The 21,363-nt window shown below is 33.0% G+C and overlaps 2 protein-coding genes across 2 annotated transcripts in view; both read right to left on the bottom strand.

Moving 5' to 3' along the window:
• Window positions 1-286: 286 nt before the first annotated feature.
• On the bottom strand, window positions 287-589 carry LOC145263921 (vacuolar ATPase assembly integral membrane protein VMA21-like). The gene has a single exon (XM_080120997.1). The coding sequence runs from the start codon at window positions 587-589 to the stop codon at window positions 287-289; it is 303 nt and encodes a 100-aa protein (XP_079977123.1).
• A 9,812-nt stretch (window positions 590-10,401) lies between these two features.
• LOC145263842 (26S proteasome non-ATPase regulatory subunit 11-like) overlaps window positions 10,402-21,363 on the bottom strand; it is a 30,583-nt gene continuing 19,621 nt past the window's right edge. The window contains exons 9-13 of the mRNA XM_080120916.1: window positions 18,457-18,580; window positions 16,928-17,053; window positions 14,954-14,989; window positions 11,556-11,607; window positions 10,402-10,779 (exon numbers count right to left, since the gene is read on the bottom strand). Coding sequence (XP_079977042.1) covers window positions 10,637-10,779; window positions 11,556-11,607; window positions 14,954-14,989; window positions 16,928-17,053; window positions 18,457-18,580 — 481 coding nt within the window. The 3' untranslated portion in view covers window positions 10,402-10,636. The remainder of the gene's footprint in view (window positions 10,780-11,555; window positions 11,608-14,953; window positions 14,990-16,927; window positions 17,054-18,456; window positions 18,581-21,363) is intronic.

The raw sequence follows: 21,363 nt of genomic DNA, 5'->3' as shown, positions 1-21,363 counted from the left end.
TTCTTAAATGTACAATAACCAGAAGTGAATTTCGGGTTAATAGACAGAATTCCAAGTATTGAAAAAAAAAAAAAAAAATGCTGACGGTTCCGAAGTCCAGAATCAAATCTGTTTATTATTATTTACTTATTTTAAACAAACCCAACATCGCTACGGACTGAGCCGCCTTCCGTGTCCCCAGTAGTTGTAATGAAGAAAAGAAAAACAAAACCGGAATTCATGCGAATTATCATGAAATAATAATTCAATTAAAGTCAAATGTTTACCGTTGGTTAAATTGTTCATCTTAGTCCCGTTTGATGGTAGACACTGCCCTGACGCCTTCCTTCCAGGCGGCATAAACGAAAAGGCCCAAGATGACGTGCACGGCGACAATAGCAACTATGGCCGCATAGAAATACGAGTTGCTGTTCGACATTCCTAACCAACTTTCGAAGAAGAGAGATTTGCTGATGAAATACAAACAGATCGGAACAGTTAACATGGCGCTGCTGAAAAGCATCATAGTCCGCATAACGCTCCCGTTGTTTTCCTGGGCCGGCAAAGGGGGGCCGAGCCGAGATACACCGATTTCTCCTGGGGACATCATTTTCGAATAAGTAAACGTGGCTTTTTGATCTCAATAAATTGAAGAGCGATACTTGAAAAGGGGAGATAATACACTTTTATTTAGAAAAAAAAGAAAAAGAAAAAAGATGTGTAACTCTTAAAGACTTGATTTGTTTTGTTTTTTTTACAGAGTTACCTACCTTTAATTAGTTCCCACACTGGATTAAATTCGGCGGTTATTTTCAATAAAAGTTTTTATTTTTATTTTAATAGAAATCGCTTCAGACAAGGTGTGAAGCTACTTAATATCACTTCAAAGCAAAAAAAAAAAAAACAAGAAAAAAAACATCAATGAGTATTAGAGGGATAGATTTTAAACTCACAAAACAACAATTCTTCCCCCTTTGTCAGAAACATGTGAGGACCAAAGAACAAATGTTCGTCATTCTATTCATCGTTTTTAATTTTCTCATAATATCACATATCATTATTCGATCCATATTAAGCTTTATGGATCATTATTCGATCATTATAAGCTTTATGGATCATTATGCGATCCATATTAAGCTTTATCCTCGAGTGGTGTTTGGCATTGATATGTGATGAACTAACTGGTGACTCATTAGTAAAAAGAAAGAAAAAAAAACCCTAAAATTTTCATACAGCCCAACTATCTCTCTCTCTCATGCAGTTCATGTAGTTTGAACTCAATGTTGCTAATTTTTAATCCCAGAGCAGTTATCAGTTGAGATATTTTCTAACAAAAGAATACAAGACCGAATGAATAGCAAATCTAGAAAGAAAACTATGATCGTTTCGTCATCTATAATATAAATCTCACCTGTCTGTTTAAATGTATGTTTGTATAAATGCCTAAAACTTTCGACGGAGGCGACAGATTTTCACGAGATCAGTATTGTTTTGAAGCTGACCCTTCAGACGACAAATATAAAAAAATTGGCTAAAAAACATTAATTCCTTCACCCTCCACTGGGCACTTTTCTACAAGGAAAGGGTCGCTTTTTTTCGCCGATATTTTCAAGTCATTCCTTTTTTTCGATTGACTAGCCTTAATTTAAACATTTGCTACTTCCGGTTTGGCAATGGATGCAACAGCAAAGACGTAACTTTTTTTTTTTCCACATTCTTTTCCTCCTTCGTAATGCCTGTCTGCCTACTACCATTTTTTTTTTTTGTTTAACACACATCTCCAAACACCCGGCCAACACCGGGTACTCAGGCTAGTTGTTAATACAGGCAAAATATTTAAAAAAAAAAAAAAAAAAAATTAAAGTCAAGCTTGAGTTTTATAAACAAATTAAACTAACAATCCACTCATCTCTTTAAACCTTATTCTCTAGTGGCTTTTAGCCTTTATAAATGCTAACTCATTAGTAAGAAAAAAAAATTTCCCAACGTGTCTGCCCTATTTGATAATGGAATGGCTATCATAACTCCCCTCTGGCAACCCATACGGGATGTGATATCCTGTGTGACTTGAGTAAGGGGAAGGTTATAGTAGCTGTTCTTAATACCCAGGATGGTTTTTCAAGTTTATTGGATTGCAAAGAGATGGTTTATGGTGAGACAGCCTCATGATGATAGCATTCAGCTTTGGCAGGTCAACTGTATGCTTGGGTGAATCATCTTTTTTATGTGCAACCACCATCCTAGAACATCAAGTTGTAAATGTAAACTGTGGGGATCATCAGGCCTTTTTAGGAACTAACTTCCTCCACAAATAAATAAAAATAAAAATAAGACTTACATGCAAAACAAACGGAGGTTTATTCACAGAAACCAACCATTAATAAATAAAGTATAATTCTCTTTATAATGAGTTTAGAAGTCCTTTTTAAGTGTTCGTATAAAAAAAAGGAGAATGTCTTTTTTTGTTGAACTGTTCATATGTTAAAACATGTTAAGAGAGGCAATAGGTAATGTTCGCCTGTGAAATTGTATGAAGCACGCGGAGTGGTGAAGATGGAAGAGTGATAGTAACACACGTGGAACGTCCAAATGAGAATGCAGTTGAGAGAGAGATTTGATGTTTGTGTGTGCTTAAATACTATTTGGACCGGCTCCCAGCGAGCTTAAAAAGAAAAGTTTAGGAAAATGTCCTTGGAGAAATCCCATTGGACGGAAACATCACGTGGGGTGCTCTGTACTACATCCGCTCGTTTTGAGTCGATTTAAGATATAAGGTCACACCGGAATTTGCGTGGGAGTTATTTTTTATTTTTCACGCGCCAACATAATCATACTGCGCGCCTAAATTGTATTTATTTTTATAACAATTTTTAATCCGAATCTTAACCGTGTCAAGTGGCAGAAAGCATGTGCAGTGTAGCATGTTTCGCTGGTGCATGTGAGTGGCAAATGGTGCAGTTATTAGATGCTTGGCCAAAGAAAAAGGGGGAGGAGGCACAGAGAACAATAGATTTATAGTCAAACCACCCAAGAGATATTCTCTTTGTTTAAAAAAAAATAAGTGCCTCATTTAATGGAAAGGGCCCAATGGGATCAGCTTTTTGAGAGCAATTTCCGGAGATAACTTGGCTATTGATGTCTTCTCTAGGAAGCTGAACAATGGCTGCCAACAAAAGGCCATAGTAAGTTAGACATGAAGAGATCCTGGAGGAGAAGGAGCATGAATGAGAGTTGGACATTAGAGAGCAGGCAGTCGGTTCTGATAAGAGGTATTTGGTAGTTGGGGTCAGTGTCTCTCTGGACGGAGTAGGTCCTCTAGGGCTCTAAGCCAAGAGACTTTGTAATATGATATGTTTTGGTCTGGTTAAGCAAAGATTCAATGTTGCAAGTCTGTGATTCACTCAGTAGATGCGTGCCAATAAATCTATAGAATTATAAAACTCAGATCAGCTTGCTTGGGCGTTTAAACAGTCCATCTGGTTTCTGACTTCCGGTTTCAAAAAATTTGTCTGTTTACCTATTTCATGGTCACCGTGTCTTAAGTCCGATATTAAAAGCCACTGCTGCTATTCAAAGCATACACAAGGTCAACAGTATTTTTTAGTTTTAACTTATTTTAACGTGTTTTCCTTACAAATAAATAGAATTTAACCTTGTTGCATTAAAAAAAAAAAAAAAAAAAAAAACTGGTTTAAATATAAACATACAACTATAATCATATTTATATTTTCTGCTTTTAGTAGAGCTCCTGTGGATTCTGACGATTTTTTTTTTTTCAGTCCTTACTTAAAAAATACTTTTGATGAAAGTGCACTGGGGAACCACCAGAAGACTTATCTATAATAAGTTGATTACGGAGAGGTTGAAAATAAGAAAATCCCTTTTGGAATAAACACTCCCAACCTCCCCATGTTAAGAACGGCTTTTGGAATAACCCCCCTTTGGAGGTTGGATAACCAGTGCACAGTGACTATACTTTCTCTTCAAAGAGCGGAGAAGCTAGAAACTTGGTTTTATTAGTGATTTTAGTAGGGCCTCCTTAATTTTAATTAGTGCTTGCAGTAGTGCTCTGGAGGCTTCTTGGGTTTTACTTGTTTTACTCATCACTTAAAAATAATGCTTTCTCAAGACAATAAAATCTCAAAATCACCTTTTATTTTGAACATTTTTCGTCTTCTCCTTTAAGGGCCAATGGGTAGGCTAATATCTGTTACTAGTAGGCATCTCAATGTTGCCTGGTCCTAAAATATGCTAAAATATATTTTCATTTATACAGATTTTGTATTTATTATTATAGAGCCAATTCTCTATTGATTATTATATTGTACCTAATATACATATTAATGATTTTAAAAGTTAAAAAAAAAAAAATGTGCTTTGATTACCATTATCAACTACAATCTAAAAAAAAAAAAAAAATATTTAGTTCTCTAAGGATGGCCGAAAAACACATTTTAAATTAACACACTTAACCGTATAAATGTATATTTACATACGCACGGAGAATACAAATTAAGTCGATTTATGCCTGCCAAGTTCGAATTTTTCAAGTTTTACTTCTTAGGAACTAAAAAACAAATCGAATTTGTTCCACATTTTCCGACTACTCCATATATTGAGTTTCAAGTCTGTAGACCAAAAATTGACAGAGTAGTTTGGTAAAGACCGTCCTGAAAACACATAGACAAGGTTATTTTATATATATATATATATATATATATATATATATATATATATTATATATATATACTAGGAGGGCGCTCGGAGTTGCCTGGTTGTAATATACACTTAAATATTATATTTTAATTATTGTAGATTTTGTATTTATTATTACAGAGCCAAAACACTATTGATTATGATCCTAAATATGACCTTAAACTATATCCGATGGTGAAGCCCTAGCTTGCGGACTTTGGGGAGTGTGGAGCCACTCTTTAATTGCCATTGCTCCCAGGTCCACTCTGACCTATAGTCTATTAAAAAAAATTTTCTTGATTATTAAATTGTATCCTATATATAATAGTGATTTCAAAAGAAAAAAAATGACTTGGGTTCCATCAGCTAGAATCCAAACCGAAACATATAACTCTCCAATCTTATCTGTTACCATATGACCTAATTCCATACGTTTTTTTTTTTATTTTTACATGGAGGTCACCAGATCAAGGCCTAGAAGCCACTCGGGGATAAGGATTATTGCGTGTACAGTAATCAATGGGATAGGGTCGTAGTAATCGTTAGTATTGGAGATTTGATAAAGTGTCTTACTTGAGAGGCCGGTTCATCAGGAATTTGTTTATGTTGGACTTGAAAACATCCAAGTTGTAGTCAGGTGGGAAACAGGCAAACCGAAGAGAGTTTCACAGGCGTGCACTTCTAGGAAAGAAGCTTTGTTTATGGAATCTATGTTTTGATTTAGGCACAGATAAAGAGTAGGGAAAATTATTGACAGTGGTTTCAGCTAGACGGGTGTTTATCGTGATAGATTGGTGAGGGGGGGGACCAGAGATTGAAGCTCGGACGAGCACTTGCCATGGAAGTAACGATAAAACAAAGACAGGCTTGCAACGTCTCTTCTGTGGGAGAGAGGTTGCAGGGAAAAGAAAAGGGCATCTCCACGTACACAAAAATTGCAAAAAAAGTAACATTGTTTGCAAAAAAGTAACATCGTTTAACCTAAAACAGCTGTATATTTATGCAGGTGCAGAAGTAACAGGTTTAGTCAACTTACTCCTGCCAAGGTTAATGTTTTCTTTTTAATTTTGACCTGTTAGCTATTTTACCGGCTAAAAACCAAATCGAATTTGTTCTACTGGTCCAAATTCTCTATATATAAATCTGTAGACCAAAATTCAGAGAGGAGTTTGGTAGAGACTGTCCCCAGAGGCACACACACACACACACACACACACACAATATTGTTGGTGCTATCAGCAAAAGACCATTGTCTGTTTCATTGATATTGCTGCAGCTTTTGACTCGGTCAATTGTGGAGCATTGATCGTACATTGATATTTAGTCGTACATATTTAGTAAAAACAATCTTTGAACGTTCTTTTGAGAAAACAAATCTTATTTTAATGGAATTTAATAATTTTAAAAGCAAAAATGAAGTTAAAACATATCAGTTGATACTTTTAGTATGACCAAAAAATTTTTCTTTAAATTAACACTCTTTGCTAATCCCCCAATTGATATACTTTTTAGGTGATTATGTGAAAACATTTTAGAATTTTTTTTAATTTCTCCACGTACTATGGCTTTTCGATATTCTTCTAACCGTATTTTTAGTGGACGACATCTCATCTTTGTAGTTTTCCTCATTTAAATGGGATTTCATATGCAGTTTTTAGTCATGATTTTTTCTGTGAGGGCTTGACTCTCACAAGCTGTTTCGGTAGAGTTGAATCACTTCTGAATACTGCCTTAATGTCATATGGATTACATATTCGTTGAAGTTTTGCAGACAAGCTCTTCATATATGGTATTACAAACTGGTGAGTTTTTGAGTGGTGTCCTTTTGTGTCATGCTCTCTAGATAATTGTTATGGTGGAGGTCTCTCTTAAACTGTCCATATCCTCTTGATATACACTGCTGTTACTACATATTGCTTGTGCTCAGTGTTGCAGGTAATGGACGATTCCTTTCTTTACATTATATGGATGGTGGGAGTTGATGTTTAGGTACTGTCCAATGAAAGTTGGCTTTCGGTATACAGATGACAAACTCTTGACCAGAAGCAGCACATATGCTGGGAGATAACCAATTATTAATTAGACCTAGTATAGAATTAAATATGATATGGGAACCATTAATTATAAACAATACATAATATATACAAGCCATAAGTAAAAAACATATATATATATATATATATATATATATATAAGAGCCAACAGTTAATAAAACATTAAAAAACACTTTGAAAAAGAGTTAAAAACATATTTAATCTGAAAAGGAAACACTTGATAATTAGCAAAATGCGGGATCGGATTTTGCATACAAAAGTATTTCATGAAACTGCAAGTAAGTCAAAGATCTTACTTGAAAATAAAAAGTGAAGCAGAGGGAATATGGTGAAGAAAAAGGTAATTACACGTCAATGGATAGTTTGGTGAAAGGTAAATAATCCAATGACGGTAAAATCCAAAAATATAATATACTTTAGTTTTACTATCTTGGATCATTTTGGTAAATTTATTTGTAATTTTTATATATATATATATATATATATATATATATATATATATATATATATATATATATATATATATATACACACACGCTAATATATAGTCATAATTAGTGATATTTACAACTAGAAAAAATAGGTTTAAGGCTCCTAAAATTTGTATTAGAATTGTCTGCAAGGACCCGTGGCGCAGTGGTTAGAGTACTTGGAAAAATCAATTGTAAAAAGTGATATTCTCCTGAAGGTTGAAGGTTCAATACAATTGTGAATTACTTAGGATTTCTATCCAGTCATGGCTGATGGAACCAGAGCATGCTACTTCTGTGAAGTAAATAAAAATTCCATCCAAATTTCCGAATTCGACAAACATTCCTGAGTTTGACAAAATAAACGTAAAGAAGATCGTATGTTTCATCGACCGAAACGTTGTGAAAAATCACACTCAAGATGCGAGAACAGTAGTCCGATGAATCCAAATAATACGCATAACCAATTCTCATCTCAAGAATTCAGAAACGTCAAATAAATTTCAGTCTACGTCTGACCTGTCCACCTTTGCTTTGTGTCCACCGAATACTCAATGATCGTATTTATTTATACAAAGGAAAATAACAATAAACACGTGTATTAAAAAGAATACGTTAAAATCTCAAATCTAATTTATAAAACTCACTGTCTGTTTGTCTGTCTCCATATTCTCAAACTCTGTTTCTTTTGAAACAAAGTCGCAGAGCAGCTCTAGGGGGTCTCAAATGATTGATTTTTTTTTTATGGACCATTCTTTTATGGGTCTTTAACCGGTTAAAATAAATTTTAAGGTGTCAAAAAAAAAAAAAAAAAAAGAGTTAAAATTGAAAAAAATTGTTATACATTTTGTACAATTCACCTTAATTTATTTTTAATCAGTTCATACGCGTGTCACGTTGGTACAGTGGTGACGTCACTAGCTTTGAATGCTGCAGTTTTGCTTTTGGTTTTGATTCTAGCTGATGGCATCCAAATATTTTTTTTTTCTTTTGAAATCACGACTCTTTAATAATAAATACGAAATCTGGACAAATTAAAATATATTTAAGCGTAATATACTACTGGGCAAAGCCCCCCCCCCCTTAGTGTAACACGAAAGAACACCCTTTCTCATGGCCATAGAGAAATATGTTTGAGCAATGATTATAAGTAAATGTTACTTAATTCGTGTTGCCTTTGAAAATCTATGCAACTGTTTTCAGGAGACAATCTATAGAAAGCTTGCTAAGGTTTTGGAAGGCATTTGATGGAAATATTCACCAGGCCTCATAAATGAGGAACGTCGGATCAAACGTATCTATGCTTTGAACAGTGTGCCAAAAATGAGTCTTGTTTGGAATTTTCCAGACATAAACAGAACGGAATTTCTTAAATTTAAGACAAAAAAGCACGTTATCTTCCTTGTATATTATATTCAGCCGAAGTTAGAGAACAAGTAATTCTAGCCTTGCAAGGGTTTTAACGCCATAAAATTAAAACTTTTCAGTCAATAACTTGAGCCATGCAAACACTTTTCAGACAGTTTTCACCAAAGTTCAATAATAGTGTTTATTTATGCAAAAGGGAAATAAAACTAAACACATGTATTAAAAGAATACATTAGTGTCCCCAATATAATAACAAAGAACACGTTCTCAGGGCTATATACAAATATGTGTGAGGAATCTATATATTAATAGGATTGCATGTGTTATTTGAGTGTCACGTTTACATCTTTCTATATATATATATATATATATATATATAACCTGAGTTCCTTCAGTTATAATCGAAGCTAAAACCAAAATTTATGAAGAATTCTTGGTAAAATTATTTATAAAAATAATAAATGACTTTAGTGACATCAGCTATAATCAAAACCAAAATTCATAAAGAATTCTTGGTAAAATTTATTACAAGAAATGGAAGTCCGTAACAATTAGTTGTTACGGACTTCCATTTCTTGTAATAAATTTTACCAAGAATTCTTTATGAATTTTGGTTTTGATTATAGCTGATGTCACTAAAGTCATTTATTATTTTTATAAATAATTTTACCAAGAATTCTTCATAAATTTTGGTTTTAGCTTCGATTATAACTGAAGGAACTCAGGTTATATATATATACACACACACATATTTTTTTCATAAGTTTTGGTTTTGGTTTAAGCTGTTGTACCCAAGTCATATGCATATATATATATTTTTTTTTTTAAATCACAACTTTATAATATATAAAAATCGATAGAACATTAACTCTATAATAGTATAGACAAAATCTGCAAGAATTAAAATATCATATTTAAGTGTACTTTATGACCAGGCTACACCGAGCATCCCTGCTAGCTTAGATAAATACTTTTGCAGTTTTAACAAAAAAGCTACAATAATATCAGAACATCTCCATTTATGCTGAACATTTGCAGAATGTCAACATCAATATATTACATATGAAGGAGTCCCCTGTGGAATTTCCACAGGTCCTGCTAGTATATATATGTGCATGGCTCAGAGGCAAAGGAATGAGAGTGGAGAGTTGTATGTTTTTGGTATGATTCTAGCTGATGGCACCAAAGTTATTTCTTTTTAGTTTCGATCTCACTACCAAATATTAGGTACAATATAATAATCAATAGAGAATTGTCTCTATAATGATAAATACGTAATCTGCATGAATTAAAATATCTTTCGACCGAATAATTCCATGAGTGATATATTTTGAGGTCACTGTGTTCTAATAGAAATTTCGGTTCTTGTTCAGAATGCCCCTTATATTAAAAGACAAAAATAAAGAAAAATCTGTATGATGTACCTGCACATGATGAAATGAAAATAGCATATTCTAAAAATCACGTAAATTGATCAAGTAGTTTTCTTTTTGATAAAGAATATAATTTTTTAGATTATCATTAGGAACTCATAGGCATTACAACATAAATCTTGCAAGTTTGAATTATTAAGTTAGTTTCTTGAAATTGTTTTCAAAATGGTGCACAGAACAGTCGCTCTTTGGTTACTCATAAAATTTGATTTTTTTTATTTAAAAATAAAACTACTTGATCAATTTATGTGATTTTTGGAATATGATATTTTTGTTTCATCATGAACATATACATCATAAAGATTTTTCTTTATTTTTGTTCTGTTAATATAGGGTGAATTCTGGACAAGAACCGATAAAAGATAACGTAGACATTGTATGTGAGAGAAACAAAGATAACAATTTTATTATAATTAACTTTATTTACTCAAAATGTTTTTGTTTTGTTTTTGCAGAGTGATATGATGACCTTAATGTCGGTCATTAAGACCACGCTTAGATGACCAAAAAAATAATGTCAAAGGCTAAAGAAACAATATCCACTCATCTGCATGCCTTTACAGAAATCCCTGATTGCAAAGATTTTTGTAAAGGACGGAGAAATACGAGTGTATGTTGAAAGAAAAGAGGTAGAAATTTAATTAAGTTTTTTCGCTTTGTTATAAAGTGCATCAACTACTTTCCCCATATTCTGGATAGTCGCTAAGGCGTTCTGATACGTTTGGTCAACTGCAGCCTCATCAAATACGATCAATACACCAGCACCTTGGTCAAGGATACCTACAAAGAGTAAGAAAGAAAGAAAGTCATAAATCAACAAGATTAAGAAAATATTTTGAGGAGGTTCTTACTCAGAATTCTCCCTATATCTAAAAACAAAAATACAGACAAATCTGTATGATGTACATACTCATAACGAAAGAACAATATCATATTCCAAAAATCACGTAAATTGATCGAGTAGTTTTATTTTTAAATAAGAAAATCAAATTTTATGAGTATCTGAGGAGTAATTATTTTGCCTATAATTTTGAAAAAAAAAAAATTCAAGAAACAAATAGAGATAACTCAACAATAATTCATACTAGATTTATGTTGTAGTGCCTATGAATTCCCAATAATCGCTTAAAAGATGATTTTCTTTATAAAAATAAAACTACTTGATCAATTTACATGTTTTTTGGAGCATGATATTTGCGTTTCATCACAGTTAAATAAATAAAAAATATTTTTCTGTCTGCTTTTTGATATAGGGGAAATTCTTGACAACCATTTTTTTTTTTAAGTTTCCATAATGAAAATACTGAATTGTATTTGTCCATACATAGTTACTTCCCTTTGATTGACCCCCCCTCCACACACACACACACACACACACACACACACACACACAAAATTAAAAAACACACAATTGGGCAGGTTAGGGTTAGCTTATAAAAAACATTTTTAGAACAGTTCTGAATAATTTGAATCTTTCTTTTTTATTTTTATTTTTTTACATTGAGAAAATCAATTTCTTTTACCGAATTTTATTTAAATTTTAAAAAATATATTACCATGAAATTTTTTATCCAGAATCATTTGAGAAAGTTTCTTTTCTACAGAATCCTGAAAAAAAAAACAAAAAAAAAAAAAAACATTGTTTAAAAATATAAATTTATTGTTAAATAGCAAAATACCTGTCCCAGGGTGGGTATTCTGTTAATAAAATGAATTCACCAAACAAAACAGTTTTGCAACAGAAAGATTTTTAAAAACATTACTAAACCTTACATCTAGAATCCTTATTCAGATTTTAATGAAAATCCATGAAATGATTTTGATTCTAGAAAAATGTCTAAAATTTGGGGCTTAAATTTAACGGATTTTAAGAAATTGAAATGAGGGAAATCTTGCTTTATTGATGCTATATAATAATGATGATAAAATTATTATTAATAATGGCATATACATCAGATGAATTATCAAAGAGTTATGAAAGATCTGGACGGACCGATGAGGAAAAGCACTAATCAGATCTCCACTGGGAAAGTGCGGGGAGCACTGGGACCTTAGGGAGGCTTTTTGCCACACAGACCCCAAGATATACCATTGGTCATTACTGGCGAAAGACCAAGGATAAACAACTCGTGTGCTGGCTATCGACAGAGGTGGAGAGCACTGGAAATCTGGAGAAACTTGTCACTCAAACTCCAAGGAACATCACATGAGTGAACCCTGGTGATGGTCATTGTGAGAACTGGGAGTTCTCACAATGACCATCACCAGGGTTCACTACTGAATAATAATGATTATAATAAAAGATGGTTGGCAACACTGAGCAGTTAACTTGCTGTGTGTATTACATAATAAATAGAATCCAAAGACGAGATATGTACATAAACTTATTTTATAGTGATTTTCATAGAAACATTACCAATTATGTTGTAAGATAAAAAATAACAAAGATAAAAATCTGAATGGATAAAATAAAGGTTGAGAGATTTCAGTCGAAACTAGTAATGAAATGATTCCAATGTTTTCCCAGATTTCGATTCTTTTAAAATCTCTAAATATTTAACTATAGTTTTCATATATTTAACATTTTTGGATTACTGTAAAAACCCATGTAATACACACAAACATAAAAATACAGAGGGTGTGATCTATAGATCTTGATTTTATTTTACTAGTAGTTTAAAATCAATAGATATTTATCATTAGCAAATTAAGTTTATAAAAATATAAAAAGAATCGTTTTTAGCATTGGAAAATAGGCACAAATTTTTCCAATTTCGATACCCCAAAAAGTTCTGATTTCGATTAATCTACATTGATTGAGATCGCATAGCTTTGTACTGCTTTTCAAAGTAGATTGTGGTCTTGACAAAACATTGGACAAAATTGATGAGATAAGAGAATTCACAATATTGCTATACAGCTGCAAGACCCCCCCCCCCCCGTACAAAGATTTGCACACACTTCGATGATATATACTGCATTCGAGGCATATGTCTCTACGACCAAATCCCAAATTCTGTGACACTTCAAGGAGGAATACATCCATAAGTTGGTGATCCCAATCACACCCGCTAGCTGACGGAATTACAAAGGTAACCATATTTTGTCCTTTAGTCCCCACATTTCATGAGTGATGTTTTGGACAAAGAATTGCTGTTTTGTAGGTTGGACTATCCATCTAACACTTATTTGTTATTGTTGTATATTAGACTTATTTGTTATTGTTGTATATTAGACTTATTTGTAACACTTAGTGTAACATTTATTGGATAATTTTAGACTTTGAAGAGATAAATATTAATTTTTAGCTTCTAACATCAAGCGACTTCATGCCCTGTCTGGAACGTTTTCCATAAAAAAACCCAAAAAGCAACATGAAGAGAGATGGAGCTGGCTTTTGTACTTTTTTGTATTCATTGTTGAGACTAAGAACGGCTGAAGTATGTCAAAGACTCAGCTGTCGCTCGTTTTAGGATTGAACATCTTGATTCAGTGAACTCATTTGAAGTCAGCAAAATCCATCCCAGGTGAATGCCGTTAAAAAATTATAAGTGGGGATGATCCAGCTAGGAGCACTTGTAATTAAAGAATGGATATTCCATAGTTCAATCTATCTTTTATATAAAGAAAAATCATCTTTTCTGTTTGTCTGTGTGTCTATCAAAAAGTTAGAAACTACTAAAGGTACACTTACAAAACTTTGATATTTAATCATATTTGAGTTATGAAATTAAAAATACTTCAATACTCATTCACTTCAGGTGACCAGGAGTTAAAATAGTTTTTTTTTATTCAAGGTAAATAATTACTTGATGCCATTTTTACTGAATAAGAACATTGAAAATATGTTGATTACTTTTTAATGAAAAAGTGAGAGTAGAGGACAGAGAGTGAGAGAGCGAGTGATAGGTGAAAAAGATAGAAGAAAGAGTGAGGGCAAAAGAGAGAGAGGGGGCAAAAGAGAGAGAGAGGGGGCAAAAGAGAGAGAGAGGGGGAAGCAAGAGAGAGAGAGAGAGGGATGGCAAGAGAGAGAGAGAGAGAGAGGGATGGCAAGAGAGAGAGAGAGAGAGGGATGGCAAGAGAGAGAGAGAGAGAGAGGGATGGCAAGAGAGAGAGAGAGAGAGAGGGATGGCAAGAGAGAGAGAGAGAAAGAGGGATGGCAAGAGAGAGAGAGAGGGATGGCAAGAGAGAGAGAGAGAGAGGGATGGCAAGAGAGAGAGAGAGAGAGGGATGGCAAGAGAGAGAGAGAGGGATGGCAAGAGAGAGAGAGAGGGATGGCAAGAGAGAGAGAGAGGGATGGCAAGAGAGAGAGAGAGAGGGGGATGGCAAGAGAGAGAGAGAGAGGGATGGCAAAAGAGAGAGAGGGATGGCAAAAGAGAGAGAGGGATGGCAAAAGAGAGAGAGGGATGGCAAAAGAGAGAGAGGGATGGCAAAAGAGAGAGAGGGATGGCAAAAGAGAGAGAGGGATGGCGAGAGAGAGAGAGAGGGATGGCAAAAGAGAGAGAGAGAGAGAGGGATGGCGAGAGAGAGAGAGAGAGGGATGGCAAAAGAGAGAGAGAGAGAGAGAGAGAGAGAGAGAGGGATGGCAAAAGAGTGAGTGATAAAAGAGTGTGAGAGAGAATGTAAACAGAAAAGAGTGAATCTAAGGTGTGTTCAAAAAAAAATGTGAGAAAGAAAAATAATAAAGTTTTAAAAGTAAAATATAACTTTTTTGTAATCTATTTTCTTATTCATGCCACCGGACAACACCAGGAAGTTCTGCTTGTAAAAACATATCTTGAGCTGAAATGGCTATCATCTTTCTCCTAAAAATATCCAGCTGCTAGGCAGAAAGGGATACAGATAAGAGCATAAAGCCAAGCACTGAACCTCCTTACACACCCCTTCCCAAAATTTAGTCAAAAAATCCAGATTCTACACGGAAAAAAATTTTTTTTTTTTAAATAAAACTCACCTGTGGTAATTTGATAATTTTGGCAATGTGTTCAATCTACAAAAGATGAAACAGTGAAAAGTTATAAAAAAACAAAAAAAAAATGGATTAAAATGAAGCACAATTTGTATTAAAAGTGTGTGTGTGTGGGGGGGTCTTGAATAATAACCTTTCTCAACATGAAAAGAAAATTTACAAAAAATAGTTACATAAAGTTTTTATAAAATATATAAAACAAGCAAATTCAGCTCAAGAAATCATGAAATACAATTTTTGATTTTTGAAAAATAGTCTCAAAAATACTTTTTTCAACAAAATTCAATTTTAACTTGTTTTACAGTATACTTGACCTGGCAGCATTCACACAGAATGGATTAAGCCAGCTCCTCCCAAAGAACACATAGCATCCTGAATGAACATACACCACACATGACGGTCCACAGCTGCCAAGATAATTATGAGCAGCCAGTCCCAGGACCAGAGGTGAACACCGTAAACCTTTGGACCGGAGCTAGGTTTGATATTGGCTTTGATAGTGTGCAATCACATCTTCAGCTGGCCTCCCAACGTTTCTATATGGAACTCACACCCTTGATGTTATTTTCGCGTTGCCTACACACTATTCCAACATTTCAAAACTGTTGAGATACAACACACGGCTCTTTACAGACTTTTCTTTCTTCAACTATACAACATGGCAAGAAAAAGATAAGAAAAAAAAACCCCAACATACTGAGGATGGAGTTTAGCTCTGAAATATATTTATGTTATAAGTTTCAAACAATTAAAATATTTGTTTATTTTCCTAATATTACGTTGTGATTTGGCTTTCAAGTGCACTTGATGCATATTTTATTTTATTCAAATTAAAACACCGTTTCTATACGGAACTCACATACTTGACAACAAATTTATTATTTGACAAGGAATACAAAGAATTAAAGTTTTTTCTTTATACCATGGAGTTTCAATAAATGGCTCATATCATTTATTTATAATAACAGCAATTATAAACAAAACAAAGCCATATATTGGTATACATAGATTTATTTGTCGATGTCATATGGAAAAACTATAATCAGGTAAGGAGTTATATACTCTTTACACCTAGGTATTTCAAAGCCTAACACTTCTCATTAAAAGAAGGGCTAGGTTGCAACCTAGCGTCCTCAAAATGCCGTCGGGTATAAAGAGCATATACACCTTCCCTAATTATTGTTTCCTTATTACATTGGCAAATAAATCTATGTATATAAATATATGGTTTTGTCTTGTCTATAATTGCTACTATTATATTTAATCCTTTATGACCTGGTTAAACTAATTCGTTCAGTTGTAAATAAATTAATATAACAGCATAAATAAACTGGGAATTGATTTAAACACGCCTTGTACGTATTAGTTCAGAATCTTGGTAGATGCCAAATACCTCCAGATTGCAATAGTCCATTGCTTATATTCAGTATGCTGCAATCTGTCTCAGAGAGTGGAGGATTTCGTTAAACACACTTTATTCAAGCATTATAGATAATAATCAAGGTAAGTTTATGAAATGCAAAAATTATCCGTGATAGTTTAACTATTGAGCTTCATAATTTTTTCAGTTTGAAGACAATCATAATATCATTACCTTTTAAACTAACTAAAATTAATGATAAATATTATTTTAATTATCTACATCATAATTCAAGTCATAAAGGGTTAAGCTCCATCACACACGTTGAGCTTTACACATTTTGATAGATCCATGACATAGATAAGCCTACATTGAAAATCCATGGATTAAGGAAATTACTTTGGATATTGTATTCTTTGTTCAAATAATAAATTTTTGTTTTGAAAAATTATATTTTTCTGAATGAAATTTAAATATAAAAAACTATATGCATAGAAATATATTCCATTGCTGATGGATCACAGAGTGAAATTTGTTAGAAAGGTTGTAGGTTCAAATTATTATGTTAGGAGAAAAGTCTCAAAATTGATTTTACTTACTTGGACCCGAGAGAAAGGTTCGATAATTCTACACAAATTCTGTTCCAGCAAATTATCATACAAAGTTGCAAGATGTGACTTGACAATCGGATCATCAGAAAGTTGGTTTTTAAATTCCTGTTTCGTCTGTAAAAAAAATAAAAATAAAAATAAAAAAAAAAATGGAAGGAGTGTTCAAATAATGAATTATTAAAAATCTTATAAATAAATATTTTATTTGTTTGTCCATCAGTCACAATTTTTTTAACATAATTGCTAATATTAGACTTAAAAACAATCATGTTGTATTTAACAGGGAAGTAGCTTTATAGTATTGTATTCCACATTTCTTTGAAAGAAACTTTTGGGGAAATCAATTTCACATATAAAATAAATTGAACGTAAAATGATCATGCACTTTCAGACCAGATAATATTTTTAAGGACAGAGAATGGGACTTACATAGGAGAAAATGAAATAGAGGGTGGAATCTGAAATGTCCTTTCAAGATAAAAAAAATCAATTGGGAGAGATTGGAGTCAAAATAAAAATGTTATCTGGTCTGGAACTGGATGATTATTTTATGTTAAATTTATATACTACTGATCATCACGGTACCATTAAGTCATATCCTTAAGTAACCTCTATGCCTTGATAAGTGGTGACAATAAAAAAAAAAAATATTGCTTTTTTTTTTTTTTTTACTGTCTACTTTTTCAGGTTGTTTACATGTAATCATCTAAAACTAGTAATATATTATTTTTTATTTTTTAGGAGAATTAGCACACAACTCCAATGTATATTGTACACTTGCTGGCAGCTTGGTTGTACAATATGCTTAAACATGATATTTTAATTCATGCAGATTGCGTATGAATAATTGATTATTATATATTATGAGGAATAATTTGCCCAGTGAATTAATTTGCAAAAACAATAAAAAAAAAAATAAAAATAATGATAATGTTGTTCATTAAACTCCGTCTGTGTTTGTTGACAATATGTCAGCTGGGCTTGCCAATGAATGCCCTAGAAAAGTCACTTCTGATTAATGTTTAGTTTTAAAATATGCAAACGAACAAATGATTTGCAGCAATTCTAAATAGTACCTCTTTTATCATAAATTGAATTCATTAATGAGAAAAAATTAAAATAAAATGGTGAGGTACACCTGGGCTTGAACAGGGGATCATTCAATTTGTAATTAAATGCTCTACAATTAAGCTATATCTCCAGATTATAATCTGTTTTTTAAGAAATGATTTGTTGAAATTTTATTATCTCCCTTGGCTGGTGTAGCATAAAATATTACCCTGTATTCTTTTTATCTATAAGAGAGAAAAGCTATTTTTAAGATCGGATTTTTTTCCATTTTTGATACTTATCGGATGAATTTCTGTACAAAACATATCTAAGAACACTGCCAGACATATAAATTAGTTTTGTGTGAAATTGGCAAAAGATAGGCTCAACCGTTTTGGAACCTATGAGGAAGGGACTTACACAAAGTGACTTTTATATAATAGTAGAGATTTTTTCTTTAACATTACCTGTTGGAAGTCTGCCAAAGATCTCTTGTGGCTGGCCTGAGCAATGCTTTTCATTGCATCAATGTCAGGACCAGCGTACTTCAACGCTAGTTTACCACTGACAATTGATTGAACTTCGTCAGCACTGCAGGAAATAAAAAAAAAAAATAATAAAAAAATGACAGCACATACAAGTTCCACAATAAAAGTACTTTTTAAATGATTCATCTTTCACACTTTTTTCTTTTTTGTCTTTCTGCTTCTAACCAGACACCATTTTTTCTTCATTTGTTATGTATGTAATGCATTTACAGATGCTAGTCTTAGTATCATTTATTTTCATAATTTGAGAAGGATAATGCTTAAATTAAAGAAAAAATCAGGAGAAAAAGAAATTTCAATGAAAATTATAGGAAACAAAGGACATTTGCAATCCTTGAAAAACTAATAGTATATGTGTATATGGATAACTTTTATGCATGTACAAATATTTAAAAATATATTTAAATAAAATAAATATTTGAATATTTAATAAATTAAAAAAAAAATTTAAAGTGGGGGGGGGAGGTAACCCTTTCACTGTTTAGGAAATTTAAATAAAATGTTTCAAAGCTGCTTATATTGTTAATATAAAAAAGTAACAACAGATCTTGTATTTAGAAGTGATAAAAAGTGTAGCCATGCTGATGATGGCTGATACCCAGAAGCATGTGTCCATGGATAACTTTTATACATGCAAAAATATTTAAATAAAATAAATATTTGAATATTTAATAAATAAAAAAAATAAAAAATACATCCCATCAAAAAAAAAAAAAAAAAAAATGTGGGGGGGGGTATAACCCCCTTCACAGCTTAGGAAGTGAAAATTAAATAAGCAGCATTTCAAAACTGCTTATATCACTAATAAAAAAATAAATAGTATATATATGATACTCTTCCAAGTGTTAGGCAGTAAGGGAGAAAGAAAAAAAGAAATATAACAAAAGGAAATAAGTTTATCAGCAGAACAAATGAATAAAAAGTTATTCACCAAGGCACACAAAAGAAAGCTGAGGTACGACTCAAAGTGTGGTGTTGAATGGAAACAAAAGGACCAGAGATATATTTAGAGTTAGTTTGCGAGTATTTTGAAGAGTGGCAATGAGTTTTAGCACAGTTTGCTGACAATCTTGGGTTTGTGACAGTTGAGGACAGTTAAGAGTTTGACACAGTTGAACGCAAATTGCAGCCTGGACCAGATCAAGAGTTTTCACTAAACCTCGACAGCAGACGTGGATCTTAGCATGCAGAGGGTCGATGGTATCACTCACACAAAGTGCAACTAATATTTGCAGACTGTGTCAAAATTTTCGTTTTATTTTATTTCATTGTTTTATACTTGTGAACTCATAGGCGCCCTCTCGATAATCGCAAATATGAAACAACAGAATGTGTGAAGAGAAGATGGAAGAGAAGAAATCCCCAGCATACGACATTGGCATACGGCATGTTGTCGAGCAGCGGACCACGTGGTTTTACATGTTTCACATTTGCTGTTTGGTTGGCTTGTGGCACCTATTGTTCGTTTATTTTGCTTAACACAAAGTATTTAACAAACCAAAAATAGCACAGATTCAGGAATAAATTTAAATTTATTATTTAATCTATCTCTATGCAAAGCAAAAAGTGAATTCTTTACTGATCTTAGCCTTTTGGTTAGGAGTGAAGTGCAGTATCTGTTCTAGTGCAGCACTTCATCTTTTCTGTCTTGAATCAGGGAAAGTTGGTTTGGTTGCTTAACAGCATGTCAATCTTTTTCAGATTATTTAATGTCGAATCCAGTGATTTTATAAAAAAAGGTTTCTATGCTTTAAGATCTTTATATCTTCAAATATTGCTGTTTGGTTTGATTGTAAAGGAAATTTATTGTCTTCTGCTACCTGCTTCCCTAACTGTATTGATATGCAGAAGTTCAAATGTAACATGAACCAGCATCTGGTTAATCTTTCTTAGGCATGGTCCCAAATAGTAGCCCCTTACGTTCCAGTGGCAATATGCCTTGTTTGGGGTAAAGGTGAATTAAAAAAAAAAAAAAGATAAAAATAAAAATTGCCTCAGTCTGAAAGAATCTCTCCTTCAATGACTTTTGAAACTATTGCACCAAACATTGATGTTATTGCTTTTTTTTCCCTTTGTATTTACAAAACTTGATTGTTCTGCAAAGTCAAAAGCAAACATCAATGTTTGGTGCAATAGTTTCAAAAGTCATTGAAGGAGAGATTCTTTCAGACTGAGGCAATTTTTATTTTTATCTTTTTTTTTTTTTTAATTCACTTTTACCCCAAACAAGGCATATTGCCACTGGAACGTAAGGGGTTACTATTTGTGACCATGCCTAAGAAAGATTAACCAGATGCTGGTTCATGTTACATTTGAACTTCTGCATATCAGTACAGTTAGGGAAGCAGGTAGCAGGAAGGGAATTCCAAAGTCTAGCTGTTTGAGGGAAGAAACTATTAGAGCCGAAAGCTTTCTGACATTTAGAGACTTCAACAGTGAAGGGGTGTGATTTTGTTGCTAAGAAGGTATGTTCGGGATATATAGGTTGAGGAGGCATAAGTGCACCGAGTTCATCAGAGCACATTCCATTAAAATACTTATAAAACAGACACAGAGATCCAACATTGCAGTGCTGGGACAGGGATTAGAGTCTAGTTGACAAAACGGGACTTATTAGATTGGAGACTATTTTGGACTCTATCCAAGAGGGAGAGACACCAGCCCAGATGCATGGGCGAATGTAGATGTACAGGATACTCTTCAGTGTGAGCCCACCTTCCTTGCCACAGCCTTCGCAATGTCCTCAATGTATTCGTTCCAATCTAGAGTACTTTTCGAGGAGATGAATTTTCTTCAGATTAAAATATGACCATATGTCTAACTCAA

The sequence above is a fragment of the Euprymna scolopes genome, chromosome 39 (assembly GCF_053919585.1).
Source record: "Euprymna scolopes isolate OS-2025 chromosome 39, ASM5391958v1, whole genome shotgun sequence".
Taxonomy (NCBI): Eukaryota; Metazoa; Mollusca; class Cephalopoda; order Sepiida; family Sepiolidae; genus Euprymna; species Euprymna scolopes.
The sequence above is the reverse complement of the archived record's forward strand: the minus strand, read 5'-3'. Positions and strand labels throughout refer to the sequence as shown.